This window comes from Stigmatopora argus, chromosome 10 (genome assembly GCF_051989625.1).
Source record: "Stigmatopora argus isolate UIUO_Sarg chromosome 10, RoL_Sarg_1.0, whole genome shotgun sequence".
Classification (NCBI taxonomy): Eukaryota; Metazoa; Chordata; class Actinopteri; order Syngnathiformes; family Syngnathidae; genus Stigmatopora; species Stigmatopora argus.
In genome coordinates this window covers 15,839,972-15,857,445 of record NC_135396.1, presented here as the reverse complement: position 1 = coordinate 15,857,445, position 17,474 = coordinate 15,839,972, and the positions used below count along the sequence as shown (strand labels likewise).

At 41.4% G+C, this 17,474-nt stretch overlaps 1 protein-coding gene across 2 annotated transcripts in view; it reads left to right on the top strand.

The window, feature by feature from the left end:
* The first annotated feature begins 11,250 nt into the window (after positions 1–11,250).
* gucy1a2 (guanylate cyclase 1, soluble, alpha 2) overlaps positions 11,251–17,474 on the top strand; it is an 80,089-nt gene continuing 73,865 nt past the window's right edge. The window contains exon 1 of one of the 2 annotated variants that reach the window (XM_077612393.1): positions 11,251–12,690. In XM_077612393.1, the coding sequence (XP_077468519.1) occupies positions 12,379–12,690 (312 nt within the window). In that variant the 5' untranslated portion in view covers positions 11,251–12,378. The remainder of the gene's footprint in view (positions 12,691–17,474) is intronic. The other variant, XM_077612392.1, reaches the window with a different exon arrangement.

The following is a 17,474-nucleotide window of genomic DNA, read 5'->3' as shown; positions in this document are numbered from 1 at the left end:
AGTAAAAAAGCAAAGTGAGTGAGTTTTTTTTCACTTTTTATGCAAGATATGTTTTTTTCTATTGAATTTCATTCATAAACATCAAAATAAGTTTTGTTTAGCATTTTATCTGTTCATCTTTTCTCTATTTTTGGTGTTTGCAAGATGGCGGCGCGCACTGACGCAGCGGCTCTAAGCTCTCCAGTTCGGTGTTCGTTACCTCAGCAGAGCCAAGAACATCATAGGGGACCCTTACCACCCTGGTCACAATCTGTTCCAGCTGCTGCCCTCTGGCAGACGCTATAGGTCCCACAAAGCACGGACAAATAGGCTTAAGGACAGTTTTTTCCCCACATCCATCAGAAATCTAAACTCGCGCTAACATAACACACATTCCCCTCTGCGGTATATGAACAGATGTTTGGTTGGTGATCTGCCTCCTACTAGCTGGCTGAGGAAAGGTAAGTGGAAGACAGTGAGAGGTAAGCGAGAGGTAAGCGACCTGTATCCTCAACAGCGGAATGACAAATTACAAGTCCGTAACTTATACTTATTAGGTCTTTTGCCGATTAAACGTAGCTTATGGAGAAGCACCATCAATTTCGTCACACGCAGTTTCTGCGTGTGATGACAAGTAGGCTTTTGTGTTGTGATAATGACGACAGGGCCTATGTCCGATTATTATTATTATTATTATTATTATTATTATTATTATTGAAATAACCGTATCGGCCGCATTGTCTTGCGTTTTCGGCGTTTCGTTTGTCACCTTGCAGTTTAGTCAAATTTGAGTAATATAAAATGCAGTCACGGTACGTGCATTTTCTTGTAGTGCCTTCAACGAATCAATCCAACCCTCAAAAACTATTTTATGGCTATAAAACCTCTACTGCAGCTACAGCTGCGACACATAAAACATAATGAATAAATCAATGCACAAAAATGGGGTAAAATCCACTTCCTAGCAGCATTTAATGATTAAATACAAATTCTGGAGCTTTTCAGACATTACAACCGAGCCAGGGGGGTGATTTTCCCGGGAAAAGACAGCAATGAACATCAATGGCGTACCGGCAAACATTGCCCGAAAATGGGGTAAAATCCAGCCAAATACAGCATTTATTGATTAAATACAAACACTGGCGCTTTTTAGACATCAGAACCGGGCCCGGAGTATCATTTCCCTGGGAAAAAGACAGCGATGAACGTCGATACGTCCATATACGTCCATACGCGAAACGGCAAAAATTGCACTAAAATGGGGTAAAACCCACTTCCTAGCAGCATTTATTGATTAAATACAAATACTGGAGCTTTTCAGACGTTACAATTGGGCCAGGGGGGGGTGATTTCCCCGGGAAAAGATAGCGATGGATGGCCCACAATTGAAATATTATTTAGGAATACATAGCCATATTTTACTCACCAAAAATCCTTTTTAACTGTACACAATATCCATCCTCCTTTCTTTCTTCCTTTCCCAACATCGAAGCTAATGCTGAAAGTCGGGCCTGTCCTGTCATATTTCTAGCATAGTCCATCTTGAAAATGGCTTTAAATCAACACAACAATATATTTGCTTGTGCAGCTCGCTCCAGATACAGTTTGGTAGCTCTGGCTAATCACTAGCCAATCATAGTTGGTGAAAGCGATGACGTATCCCCACGCCTGCGAGAAGGCAATGACGTATCCCTACACCAGCGACAAGGCATTGTGGTGTTGCCAACTCGAAATCTGATTGGTCAAAGCAACAGCCTTATCGTCATTTGTTTAATGCAGCAAAGCCTGCAGAACTGATTGTGAAGGCCTTGAGGCAGATTTCTGACCCTGGCAACAAATAATGGCTGAAATGTGATTGGTTAAATGCTTCAATATGAAAACACACATCTGGAAGCAGTGCAACCAGGGGGAAAAGCAATGAAAGGAAGCTAACAGACAATTTGGAATTATTTAATAAGTATTGATGGACAAAATATAATATGATTCAGATATTTCTTAGGCCAGCAGAGAAGGCCTTGAAGACCCTGACGGCCCGCCACTGATAAAATGTGAAAAAACAAAGATCACCAATGTATTTTAATTGGAAAAAAAAGAAAAATACTAAAATAAAAATATTTAAAAATAAATAAATAAATAAACCTTGCTTAAAGTCCCCCTATCAAATGTGGGTGTATTTTACTGAATTCTATAGATTGGACTTTGTTGAGCCATAACCCATAGTCCCTTTCTTTGTAAAATAAACCAAAAAAGTGTAAATAAAATACAAAAATATATATAAAAATAAACCAGTTTTAATCCCATTTCGCTGTTGTCCAGAATATTACATACAGTACTATTAACGAGTGACCTGAAGAATGGTCAGGCTCTTTGTGTAACGTTTTCTTCCGTTTAGTGTAATCGCTTTGGCAGCTACTATTTTAGTAGACCACCACACCCCTCACCCCCCACTCATGAAATTCAATCGTTTTATCGAAAAATTATTAGTGTTTTGTAGGAAATTGAAACCACATGGCCCCTAGTTTTTGAGAGCGCACGACTCACTGAGTCTAGTGACTCAACAAGAAACAAACAAACAAACACATAGATAATCAATATAAATAAATAATCAATAAATAAGTAGTCAACATCATAAATAAGTCATATAAATAGTAGTCAACATAGATAAGTGGTACAACATGGATAAGTGGTATAAAGTGACTGAAATGGCTAGCAATGTCTTGATTAGGTCAAGGTGCAAAACTTCAGTGGAGTATGGTGACGGCTATTGGGAAGAAACTGTCCTCGAGTCGGTTTCTTTTAGCTGTTATGGCCCTGTAGCGCTAGCCAGAGGGCAGCAGGTTGAAGTGGTGCTAGCCGGGATGTGTATTGTCTTTTATGATGTTCTCTGCCCTTCCGAGGCACCAGGATTTGTGGATGCTGGACAGGGCAGTTAGGGGGCAGTTGATGATCTGTACCCATTGGTTGTTTTAGTCCGAATATTTTCCTCAAGACAATGTAATATTGTCATCAAAATGTGAAGTCATTCAATTCAAGTCAGATGTCCTTGTTGAATGAGACTGCAATGGCTAGAGGTGCCCTTTTCTATTTTGATGATAGTACAGTTACTGAGCTATTGCACTGTCTGCACTCAGCTACTGATGGCCGACTGTCCGTTCAAGCCAGCTAGCAAGCTTATCTCCTCTAAAACATTATTTATTCTATTATATTGTTCTCTATGAAAAGCCCATGTTATTACTAATGGATGGCTGCTTGATTCCCAAGAGCAAGCGACCAGATAAGGAAAGGGAAAACACTGTGTTAGGGTGAGAAAGAAATGGGGTTGCATCATTGCCGCTTCTGAATGTCAAATGATTTTGTACATTCAGGAAATTGAACTGATTCTATGTGTGTTTTGGGGGAGGGGGGTATTAACATGTGCATGTGATGCAGCACATCTTGTTTCTGTTCCTCTACACTCGCTCATCCCTATGGGGCTTCTAATGAGCTGTCATGCTCTGGCCATTGAGTTCAAGGTCATGACTGTGATTAGTGCGGAACACGAGCATCATCCTGTTCTCTTAAGGGGGCAACAAGGTTGCGCAAGGACTTGAAGTATCCCTTATCTGCCCGTGATATTAGTGCCTTCACACCCATGTTGGACATTCCGAGCACCACCTGGAATTAGCTTACGAAAGTCAAATAATGTTAAATATCTATTCACAATGATTTTTTAACAAGTTATGTGTGGAACTGTTTGTGCTTGATCTGAACAAAAAATACTCCTTATATTTATTCATTCATTTTCTCAATGCTGCTTATTCAAAAATGAACTGAAAGTGCCGGGGTTCACACGGATCGCCCAATGCTCATCGTGTGTGGAGATGCTGCTGGTTGGCTTCCTGGTAAAGATTGCCTTAATCTACAAGTTCGACCATCCTCATGCTTTAAAAACAAGAACAAAGCCTTGCTGCCTGTCTACTGGATGAGGAACCGGAAAGCCTGGATCACGTGGTTTTCGATTATCACAGCCATGTCTGGTCTACATTATCTGCGATATTCGAGGGATGCAGTTGACTTCGGGCACCAGGCGGGAAACATCCTGAACTGGTGACCAGCTAATCAATCGCAGAGCACAGACAACCATTTGCGCTCACACTCATACCTAGGGGCAATTTAGAGTGTTTAAGGAGCCTACCATGAATGTTTTTGGAATGTGCGAGGAAACCGGAGTACCTGGGGAAAACCCACGCAGGCACGGGGAGAACATGCAAACTCTACACAGGAAGATCCATCCTGGAATCAAACCCCGCAATCTCAGAACTGTGAAGCTGACATGCTAAACACTCACACGTTGAGTCATAGTCAATTATTAAGTATATATCTTTTTAACCCGAATATAAGACAATCTTTTTTGTATTGAAATAAGACTGAAAGTGTTGGTCGTCTTAAAATCAGGGTCTATTCATTGTACCCATCCACAATACTAAATAGCGCCAGATACCTTTAAAGCGAATGCTGAACACTGATGGTTGATTTGAATTGAATGGCTTTGTCATTGTACAAGTATAATTAGATTTAAAGCTTCACCATGAATTGCACACATAAATAATAAATAAGTAGTCAACATTGATGGGTCTGAGAAACAACTTAAGGAGCAGGTTAAGAAAGAGTGAGATCAATTTAAAGGAAATACGTTTGTTACCAGACTGCAGAATGGGGAGAGCTCAAACAGCATGATCAACATCAAAATATCAATAAGAGCACTCATTTAACATATTGGCTGCTGCCATTGACTGTCATAGGCATCCAATGAACCTTCATTCTCTCTGGGAGAACTTGCAAATGTATTTCAACATTGCAAGTTCTCTCAGAGAGAATGAAGGTTCATTGGACGTCTATAACAGTCAATGGCAGGAGCCGATGTGTTAAATGAGTGCTCTTATTGATATTTTGATGTTTGATAAAAATGACCATCTAATCTAAAGTATTTCAACATCGCAATTTCTCCCAGAGAGAATGAAGGTTCATTGGACGCCTATGACAGTCAATGGCAGCAGCCGATGTGTTAAATGAGTGCTCTTATTGATTTGTTAAATGAGTGCTCTTATTGATATTTTGATATTAGATATTTAGATCGTTTCAACAGTATTTAGATCGTTTCAACAGTATTTAGAGTCTAAATACTGTTGAAACGATCTAAATACTGTCTAACTAAAAGTATACTAATACTTTTATTTGTTTGATAAAAATAACCATCTAATCTAAAGTATTTCAATATTGCAAGTTCTCCCAGAGAGAATGAAGGTTCATTGGACTGCTTCAATAAAAACACCATCTGTGAATTTGCTTTTTAATAAATCGACAGTAGATGGCAGTAGCCGATCAGGCAACCAAAAGGCGACAAAAAAGACCAGCGACAAAAAAGACCGGCGACCCAAAAGACGACAACCAAACTTCCGGGCGACCTAAAGACCGCGACCTAAAGACCGCGACCAAAAGACCGGTGACCAAAAAGACCGGCGACCAAACGACCGCACGGTTTATGGCGTTGGTCGCTGAGCCATAATCTTTCCAATCAATATTGGAGTGGTTGTCGTTTCATTTTATTACGTCAGAAAGCTGTTCTCACCTGTCTCCTCAAACGTTTCAACTGAGAGAACCTCCTTACAGTGCAAAAGGTGGCTTCACATCCCCCTCTCAGCTATTTTCATGTCTGCTGGTTGGTCAGCAACACTTGTTTTGGACGGTCCCACTTTGGGTCGTGCTAGTGCTTCTTCTTTATACTGAAGCTTGAGCACCCAGGCTCCTGGCACCACCGTTGGTCTGTTTCCTGTTGAGAAGCACAGTCTCCTTCTGCTAACCCAAATTCAATGTGTTTCCTTAATTTTTTTTCCATTTTTTTTCTTTTTCTTTTTCAGTGCCCCCAAATTCCCCATTTTGCAGAGCAGGTTATTTGTTCCTCCATGTCAAGTTTCACATTTGGAGTACTGCTGCTGCATTTTCATTAAAAAATTCATTTGACGAAATATTTACATATAATAGATATAATAGAATTTGTCGCCGCCATCCCTGAAAAAGGGGTTATTGGCGATTTCCAAAATCGATTTCAAATTTCCAAATCCTTTGCCGCCAACCCTGACAAAGGGCTTATTGGCGATTTCAGAAATCGATTCCAAATTTCTAAATCCTTTTCTATCTTGATATCTAACCGATTGATTATATCTCAGTGGCCAGCCAATCAAAAACACAAAAAGACAGACAAACATTCACGCTCACACTCATAATCAGACATCAGTGGTCTGCAAATTTTCATCACTGGTGAAGAAAGCCATCCCCAGTCTGGGCTTCTTGGCAGCTAATCACCTTTTGCTGTCCTATCAGCAATAATCATTCCCAAAGGAAATAGGTCAACGTCATTTGGTTGACATCAATTGTTCGATGTTTATGCAATCCGTATATCATTAATAGTCATTAAAATGACCCACGCCAAAGGATATTTCACCTGCTCTGGGCAAAACAAGGAATGTCTTCCGTGCACTGAAAACATCTCATGCCTCCACCGTCCTAGGGAAATCATGCCTATCTTAAATTAATTATTTTATCTAAACCAGACAGGTACAATTTACCTAATAATTTGGATGAATGCCATTTTTGCATTGTCATTTTCATGTTTGATATCATTAACAACCAAATAATTCTTAATACTTAAGATCTAATTGGCAAATCACCCCTATATTGCTAACTCACCCAAGGATAGCTATATTTACTGGCTGGATTCCTATTGAATTCCTATTGACTCGTCTCACCCCCACCATGGAGACGATCTTTACTTAAGATAAGAGCCGTTTTCTGCAGCAACACTCTGCACACAAAATATTTTAACTCCACTCTACTGTCCTCAAGTCAACTCTCTGCACACCTTCAGCTCTTTTTCCCACACTTTCTTTACTATTCACTTACAAAACTATTTTCTTCAACAATTCCCTTTCTACGTTCATCAAACCTTCCATATCCTTCAAATTGGGACAGAAACCATGTCTCTCCACGGCAGACACAGGCAACTCCCCACACTACGCATCCGCACATACCCCACATCTGGCAACCCTCCGATCTCCATTCTGCAGTCTGGCAACAAACCCATCTCCCTTGTCGCTTTCCGACCCATATTAATCACTTACTTAATAGTTTTAACAACAATTCAATTCTAAATTTACCGAAATTGATCTCAATACTTCGTGATTCACCCAATATCTCTGAACACGCCAAGATCAGACAAGTCCCTGACTTTGTCTCTTAGCGGAGTCCCTGACTCTGTTCTTGTTCTACGCACGTCGGTCCCAGATCTCGAACATACAGGTTCTACGTACGTCGGTCCCAGACCACGAACATTTATGTTCTACGTACGTCGGTCCCAGACCTCGAACATATATGTTCTACGTACGTTGGTCCCAGACCACAAACATTCAACACAACCGCAGCGATAATACTCATTCAAATTATCCCACTTCACTGAGACAGAAATCTTTCTCGTTCCGAACCTGCCCTAGTTCGGGGGACCCGTCACCAGATTACCGGAGCAGCGAGGGAACGTCCGTCTGGCTGACCCTCTCAATGGAGGATGCTGTCAACAGTCTTTATTTTACCTTTTGTAGCGGTCCGTCGTTGCTCTGGCAATTGCTGGCATGTTGGGTCCCGGGTTTCAGCACCAAAGTATGATGGGTCTGAAAAACAACTTAAGGAGCAGGTTAAGAAAGAGTGAGACCAATTTAAATGAAATAAGTTTATTACTAGACTGCAGAAATGGGGAGAGCTCAAACAGCGTGATCGCTCACAGTCTGTTGTCCTTTCAGCTCTCCCCGAATGACCAGTGAGTGACTCTTAAATTCAGGCAAAACTGACAGTTGTCAGCAGGACTTTGGACAGATACGTTTCAGTCATTTGCAGGGCAAAGATTAATTGATCAGTGTCAGACAGTTGAGTGTTTGTGCTGACATGTCAACTCAATCACAAGACTAAGATTGATTAATCAGTCAGACTGTTGAGTGTTTATGCTGACATGTCAGCCATTCACAGTTTGTATGAGAATTATGCTTTTATACTCACAAAAACTGATATGATCTTACAAACATAAGTAGTCAGGTACAAAAAGTGACTAAAGTGGTTAGGAGCATATGGAGTTTTAGTCCAAGTACAAGATAAATTAGTCTAGACGAGGTCCTCCTAGGTGCAGAACTCGAGTTGATGCAGTTATTACAATTTAGTTGTTTTATCACAGTAGATTGGTTAATTTACATTTCGAAATCCAGAAGCCATTCATTTACAAATGTGATTGCACTTTAGTTTACATATTTTAATGTTTGAATATTAAGATGTGATAGACATCTTTTGCATGATTTGAATGAGGCAAAGTAACATGATTTTTCTCTTGAATATATTGTTATAATCATTTCTTTCAGCTGTACTGTCGTTATTTTGTGTATAAAAATTGAACTTTCTGTTCAAAGGCCTTTTTTTCAAACTTGAGTCTTGAAAAAGAGAGGGTTGTTTTATAATCAGGGTCGTCTTATATTCAGGCCAATACGCTGTAAGTGGGTGTGTGTGTATGTGTGTGTGTGTGTGCGCGCGTGTGCATGTGTGTGCTTGTGCGCCCACCTGATGGTGTAGTGCAGGAGTGGGCAAACTATTCCACAAAGGGCAGCAGTGGGTGCATGTTTTAATTCCAACCCATAAAGAGGACACCTTTTCACCAATTTGGTGTCCTAAAAGTGCAATCAGTGGATTGCAGTCAGGTGCTTTTTGTTTTCTGCAGAAATCTCATTGGCTAAAGTGTCTGTGCTGGATCAGTTGGAACAAAAATCTGCACCCACAGCGGCCCTCGAGGACCGGTTTGCCCACCTCTGGTATAGTGGTTCACTCACCTAGACTTTGGTGTGGGCAAGAGTGGGATCTATTCGCAAGTGGTGGCAGTGTGATTGTGAGTGTGAATGGTTGTCTGTCTCTATATGTGCCCTATAACTGACTGCCAATCAGTCTAGGGCAGGAGTGAGCAAACCGGTCGGCGAGGGCTGCTGTGGGGTGATTTCAAAATGTGTAGGGATTTCTCACAAATTGAAGCCATTCACACACTTGTCCAGAGTTTGGCAGAACTAAGCTTTGCTATGTCATAAATGGAGGTAAGACACCTTCAGTATGGAGGAATAACAACTGGAATCAGGCAGAGTATCTTTAAAAAGGTTTGAAACAGATCACTATCAGAATACAAAACATTATTAATAGCTGTAGCGTTTAGCTTAACGTATTGGTTTGTTTTCTTGCTTAATGTCCTTCACCAATTTGATGACGTCTGGCAATGGCTACTGAGTCAACTCTGTCTTGGTGTGTTGGCGGCATGCTTCATAGTCCTTAGAAGCGTTGCTCCTACTTGTAGTAGGCTAACATTATTATATAACCTGTCTACTGCCAGCGACGCGATACATCCCACTGTCCTGGGTCAGGACTTGAACCTCTGCCGCACAGAGCGGCTAGCGTGCCAGGAGAGCACTGTAACTGTTAGGCTAAAAGCCCAAGCTAGCACCTAAGAGGCCTTTCTTGCAAGTAACTGGAGTGTCGGAGGAGGGTTTCCAAAGCATACAACACACTTGCACTCGTTACATATACGTATTCTTTGAACATCAAGTTGCCCAAAGTAGCTGGTATCATAGAACCCTACATTCTTCCCCATCACAAGGTGAACTCAGAGTGAGAGGTACGGTACATACACAGATTTTTTGATGAGCAGAATGGCAGTTGAATCTAACTGCTATCGAATGTTTAGGCGGTTGCTAGGCAAAGTCAATGCAAGTGATTTTCCTAGGATGTTTTTTACTCAGTTAAGCCATGATAGATGTTTGAAATGTGTACCGTATTTACGCGCACATAAGCCGCCCCTGCATATAAACCACACTCTTAAAATTGGTTTAAAATCATTGAATTTTACAATTTCTCGTATATAATCTGCCCCAATTCACAAATTTCACCTCCATATTCATGGTTTTAATGGGGTTTTAATGTGTTACTTTGAAGGGAAAATCTTAAGAAAACTCATCACACGTGGTATTTCTGACATACAGTATGAATCAAAAGCACATTATTAGGGTCAATATCATAAGGAATTAATTCATCCAGTAATGGTTGTTATCTTACTGCAAAACTGAAAATAACCAACAAATAGTAAATGTTACTTTGCCGACATCTACTGATGAAAAAGAGTATAGCAAGTCATGTGCACATACATATAAGCCGTACCCTTGATTCTGTCATCATTTTTTTTTGTTACAAATACGGCTTATATGCGAGAAAATACAGTAGGTTCTGTCTTTGTCTGCAAAGCCCCCTATTATCATGTCTTTTAAAATTCCTCTTTCAGCTTTTTATTCTTCATTTCATTTCATGTCTAAAGACATTGGAAAAGGGCGGCCCGGTGGAGCGAGTGGTTAGCGCGTCAGCCTCACAGCTCTGGGGTCTTGGGTTCAAATCCCGGTCACGTCCACCTGTGTGGTGTTTGCATGTTCTCCTGCACCTGCGTGGGTTTCCTCCGTTTCCAAAAACATGCATGGTAGGCTGATTGGACACTCTAAATTGCCCCTAGGTATGGGTATGAGTGTGCATGGTTGTCCGTCTCCTTGTGCCCCACATTTGGCTGGCCACCGATTCAGGGTGTCCCCTGCCTCGGGCCTGGAGTCAGCTGGGATAGTCTCCAGCATCCGCCGCGACCCTAATGAGGATAAAGCGGTTTAGAAAATGAGATGAGACATTGGAAAATGTATTACAATAACTGATGTTAACGTAGGGCAGCCCGGTGACGCGAGTGGTTAGCGCGTCAGCCTCACAGCTCTGGGGTCCTGGGTTCAAATCTAGGTCACGTCCACCTGTGTGGAGTTTGCATGTTCTCCCCGGGCCTGCGTGGGTTTCCTCCGGTACTCTGGTTTCCTCCCACATTCCTAAAACATGCATGGTAGGCTGATTGGACACTCTAAATTGCCCCTAGGTATGGGTGTGAGTGTGCATGGTTGTCCGTCTCCTTGTGCCCTGCGATCGGATGGCCACTGATTAAGGGTGTCCCCTGCCTCTGGCCTGGAGTCAGCTGGGATAGGCTCCAGCATCCCCCGCGGCCCTAATGAAGATAAAGCGGTTCAGAAAATGAGATGAGATGTTAACCTATGTGTTTTCACAAAAAAACTGTTATAAATAAACAACCAGGTTCGTCAACTAGTCTTCCCTCTCATAGTTTACGTTCAGATTTGCACCTCCAATATGGCGGCGGGCGAACATACAGAACACGTGATCAAAAGGGCTCTCGTCTCCCACTTCAAGGAAGTGGACGTACATCTGCAGGTGTCTGGTTAGACGACGTGAACGTGTTCAACCTGGTGGGCGGTGGTCGTCGTTCGTCTATTCTACAGCGTCCATCTGCCTGCTGTTCGTTGGCACCCTCCATTCAGTGCCCCCCGCCGCCACGCGGCTTCTTCGCCCCATCGTTGGCTGCATTCCGAGCGACGGCCGGTGGGGACGACTCGACGCATGAGCACCCCAAGTGGGGCATGTGCGAACCATGAGAGGACGCTCGCTCGGCAGAACGGAGACCCGCTGTCGCAGAGGACTATAGAAGGGAAGGAAGAAAAGGAGGTGGAGAAGGGACAAAGAGAAAAGAAAGCAAGCGTCTTGCTGTGATTTATTTTGGGGGCCACGGGGCTTCTCCTTCAAAGTGCGCAGGAAAAGAGAGGAGCTGTGACATTTGTTCGCTCCCCGAAGTGGAACATGTGTTGGAATTACTCGGTCCGGGTCAACATGTGAAGGCTTTTGTCGACGTTTGGCTTCTTTTGGGAACAAGGACGTCCTGTAACGGTTTTTATTTTTATTGGACGCTTCACTATTTTGTAATTTAGCTAGCTTCTTATCTTGTAAATATCACATTTGTTGCGCGGGAGGCTCGTTTTGGTACCCCACGACAGTTATTAGAGAGGAATAAAAGAACATTTCCTCCTCATTTATTTATTTTTGTATATATATATATATTTTTGATTTAAAAAAAAAAAACATAACACCCCGCCACCCCCCGCGCCAACCTCTTACGTAAATGTTTGCGTGCAGTTAGTGCTTCGGTTGCCGGTTAAATCCCCCCTCCTCCACCATTTGCCCTCTTTCACTGAATACGCGGACACTCTCTGTCCACATAGACTCACCTGAGCATACACACTATGCATACATAATTGCACACACATTAAGCCACCCCCGAGCAACCGATGAGTCCGCGTTATATAGGTAGACGTGACACGGACCCGGCTGTAGCATCCTTCGCCTCCTCCCCTTCCTCCCCCTCCTCGCCACCGCAGGAGCCTCCACGATCTTCAGCGTCCCTTTCTATTGCCTCGCCTCGCCACCATGTCCTCATCGTCGCGCAAGATCTCCTCGGAATCTTTCAGCAGCTCGGTGGGCTCCGATTGCGGGCTGGAAAGCCCTGGGAGGGATGAAGGAGACGCCAGGCTGGAAGCGGCTGAGGACCTCCGAGGATGCCCCTTCTCATCCTTTCACAGACCGCTCCTCTGGAATGGCCGCAGCCCAACCGAGAGGCTGGGGTGCCCGGCGGGTGAGGAGCAGTCGGGAGTCGGCGGGCCACACAAGAGGGTGACCAGGAGAAGAAGGGTTAATCTGGACTCGCTCGGGGAGAACCTGAGGCGGCTGACATCACCCACGGTAAGGCCTTGATTGTCCCTAACGGTGACTGTACCCACAAGATATCCCTTCGAGTCATGTGGAGTGCATATTCATTATGCAAGCTGTTGTATTAAACATGCATTTTGATTTATTTTGAGTGTCAAGTGCTGTACCTCTAAAGTTCAAAACTCATTTAAACACAGGAATTGTGTCATCTCTCCTTCATTCAATACAGTAATCGTATTTGAACCAGTAATCGTACTTGCAGCAGCACCAAAATATACTGGATTTTGATGTTGTCCTAGCCTTACAAGTACAATGTTCTGCAATAGATAATTAAATTGCTAATTTGTTCAAACAAACTTTGTGCTTCAGAAAACACAACATATAAATCACATTGTGGGCATCTTCAAACATAGTTTCCCTAAGGCATGGATCACCAGTATGTTGCTTGCAGTATCCCATAGCACCCCCACCCCCAAGACCTCATTGCCTGTTCTATAGTGGCAAAGTTAGATAATAATAATTTTGGACGTCACCATATTTATCCAAGCTTTCAAATCATTGTTAAGAACTATTGGGCCTTCAGATAAATCAATATCATTAATTAATATAAATACAATCTTATAAAAAGTCATGTGATATAGTAGTTTCACTTTTTACATTAAAGTGGTAACCCTTTCCATTAATGAGCACCCATAAGTTGTTTTCAATTTCGGGAAGGCTGGTGACCCCTACCCTGTGTAAGGGTGTGTCTGACTGCAGTGGATGTCGCATTTGAGATTTTTTTTTCCTTCGTCCTCCTGGGAGCAATGAACAAAACTCAATTATGAAAATAAACCACAAAAATATGTTTTCTAGTCTGTGTAGCCGGGTGCTTTCAACATGCCTTCAGGAAATTATTCAGCAAAAAAACAATTGATCATAACAAAAAATGTCATGCGAAAGAAAACTTTAGTTCTGAAGTTCACACAGGGAATAATGGACTTTTACACAAGACAGCTGTAGAAGTTTGTACTCAAGATAGTTAGACTTTATTTTTCATTATGGTATGGACGAGTGTATGCAGAACGAAATGTCATTATATTTGACCACACTGCGTTGAGTATAAATAAAATATGAATAAAATAGTGGATACTACCTGTACTACTGTGCTATTTGAGATTTTGAATCTTGTACAACAATACCATGAGTTTGAAGAATGAACAAGACAGGGGGAGATTCAAAATATCTAAATATGCAATGATATATAAATATTGTTATTATTCAAATTATTTGCAGTGCAAAAAAGAGATTTTTAACTAAATTAATAAGTCTGGTAAACCATGTTACGTGGGAGATTTGGAGCTTAACAGTCTAAGGGCCAAGGGAATAAAGCTATTTCAGAACTAGGTGGTTATGTACTGCAGAAGATCTTACCAGAAGTCAAACAGGAGAAATAGTCCATGACAGGGGTCTGAGGGGTCCCCAGTGGCTAATGTTTGCGGCTTGGGATAAGCATCACTTATGTCCAATGCTCTGAATGGACAGGAGAGGACTGGTATCTTCGAATAACATGAATATATTCCTCCAGATAACGACTTGAGTAAGTATTCGGTGAAAAGCATGCCCAGTTACTTGATAAATAATTTATTTTTATTAAAAAAATGCTAACTACTATATACAGTCGTACCTTTACTTACGAAGGTCTCTAGGTACGAAATTTTCAGGTTGCGAAACCTTTTGCGATACAAAAACAATATCCAAGTTACCAAAACGTCAATATGTTTATTGTATCCGTTTATTTATTTTGAAATTGTCGCAGATGCATTGCCTCTTGCTTGAGAATTTCACTATACTCTACTGGGTTCACATTGCCTGTCTCACAACAATAACTCACCATGTTTCTTTGACCAACATTCTTCATTGTGTGTTTGAACTTATGTTTGGAGGAAGCTGTGGCCTGAACCGCAGCCTGCGGTAGGCGAAATTGTATCGCGGGGCAGGCAATGGGGCTAGTGGTCAGTAAGGAGGACATTGACGAGTTGGTCAAAGGGCACCTAAACGAACTCTGAAGCGAGCTTGAGTTCATGCAAAGCTTGGTAATACACAAAGAATTCAACAAGAAGGAGGCCTAGGAGGAAACAGCCACCATTCCAACTGCACAAATCAGAAAAAAAATGGGGGAGAAATTTTACGAACTTTCCGACTCCGTGGAAAAAACATTCTGAAAGTGTTCCCGCGTCGTGCAATCGCCCACTTTGACAACCTTTGAGGAACATTAAACGTCGTCAAACATTTTTCTCACAATGTTCATCAACAAGCACTGCCAAAGGCGAATTTAGATTAGACTAGATTGACTTTTATTCATCACGTATTCGGTAAATTCGAGAGCAACATATTGATGCCACTGGAAATCCCCATGATGTTGAAGAGAAAGAGAAGGGGTGCAGACCTGGACGAAAGTGTTGGAAGCCACGCTTCAGACCAAGCATGCCGTCTACTATTATGGCAAAAACACAAAACAAGCAAGAGCGGCTGCCACTTGAGCGGCGCCATCTTGGTTGCAGAAGCAAAAACGGATACAGACTCATTAAAAAGACGTTGTAGAGTTGGATAAAACTGGGACCACACACAGGAAGTCTTCCACAAGATAGGGAACTTCTGCAGACTGTGACCGAGGTTGAAAATATGCAAAGTCACTCTTCCAAGTTTATCCACACAGTTCCTCAGTAGTCTGGAGCTAAAGGATCAACTGTAGCAGAGTAGAACTAGAACCCCTCAAATCTGTTTCCGGCTTGGTAAGCGCTGACAGCTCTTCCATCTTATCCCATAATGGTTGGTCTGAAGCGTCGCTTCTTCTCCCGGCACTTTTGTCCAGCTCCGGATTTCCAGCGGGATTGAGGTGTCGCTCCTTCCGCTGCGTATTGTTCACAGCTAGTCCCATGTGTATGACAGCGTAGTCATGGCTGAATGGTTCCAAAAAAGAAGTAGCAGAAAGAAGCCAGGCTAACAAAATGAAGAAAGTTGTAAAACCAATTAAAGTAAAAAGTATAAAGAACAAAGTAAAGTAAAAAGGAATGTATTAAGAAATATTAAAATGTAATAAAAACGATAGAAAGGCTGTAAAACACGAAAAACAAATAAGAGTGGACAGAGCTACTGTCACCGGCTGCCGCGTGACGGCGCCATCTTGGAACAAAAAAAAAAATAGATGCCAAAGAAATCATAAATCGTCAATGAAAATGAGTTTTGGAGTTCAGTGTAATGTTGTTTTTAATTCTTCATTTTATGTTTATTAGATGGGTGTGCATGTGTTAGTGTGCTCTCTGTTCTGTTGCCTAACGTTGGCTTCCTGACACGTGCACCTGTGTTTTAACACGAATAGATTTTGCATGTACATTTTCTCTCAATTTTGTGTCTTTACACCAAATCGGGACACTTTGATCAATTTTAAAGAGTTTAGTTGGTAGTTTTGTGAGGACCGTGGAACGAATTCCAGAATTTACATATAAAGTACTGCTCAACTTACGACATTTTCAACTTACGAAAAAAGTTATGGAACCAATGATTTTTTTTCAAAACGTGTATTTTTCATAAACAGAGCAGTACTTTATATGTAAATTCTGTCATTCGTTTCACAGTCCTCAAAGAAACTATCCACTGAACCCTTTAAAAATAATCAAAGTAAGTGTCGCACTTTTGAATAAAAGATATGAGCAACAGACAAAAATGAAAAAAAATATAAGAAAATAATATATTAATGTATTAAAATGAATAAAATGCAAAAACATGTTCTATTTGTGCAATATAGTACCGTACCGTAAGGAGGAAGCTAACGTTAGCACATGAACACATGCACATAAACACACATCTAAATAACTTCTAATTATAAATTCAAAACATTAAATAGAACTCCAAATGACAATAAAAGGGTTCCTTAACCCACTTTTGTACCTCGAGGCATTTGTAATTAGAGGTAAGACTGTACATATGTATCCAGTGGTACATCCTACCTATTCTGTTCCAGATGTGGTTTCTTAATTTGGATTTTTTTTGTCAGTAGAGACACATTTTACATGTAAATGCTCTAATTTGTTCCAAGGTCCTCAATCTACTACCAACTAACGGAATCCTATAAAAATGAAATGTACGAAATGTACCAATTTTGTTTGAAAGATGTGAGAATTATACAAAAAAGAGAAAAAAGATAACAAAATTAATTATTAAGCTTCATTGGCTCATGCTACTGATTCTAAAAGTTCTGAGTTGATTAGAGTAAAATCCCAGCAATTAGAGTCATCAATGCAAAATACTACAAAATGAGGAGGAAAAAAAACAGTTGAGAATAAATGAGTAGTTTCCTGGAACAAACTGTAGAATTACGGCTGTATATGTGGGACCATCCTTCAGATTTGTTTTTAGCAAGTAGAGAAGGCGTAACTGGCCCTGGACCTGACCACTCGCCAATGAGAGAATTATGCACATTTTTTTGTTTCTTTGTCTAGATCAGGGGTGTCAAACTGATTCCGCCGAGGGCCGCAGTGGGTCCTGGTCTTTGTTCCAACCGACCCAGTGCCGACATTTTAACCAATCAGATGTCTTCTAAAATAAATAGCACCTGACTTTAATTAACTGATTACACTTGCAAAAGGTATCCTCTTGTTGAGTTGGAATGAAAACCTGCACCCACTGCGGCCCTTTGAGGACCGGTTTGAGACCCCTGGTTTTGATAAATAAAAGGGGCTTGTTAAAGAAAAATCTTTGGCAAGTTATTGTTTACACACCACATTTTTTAAATTTTAGGATTAGAATGTAGAGTATTTTTTAAATTCTCTTTATAC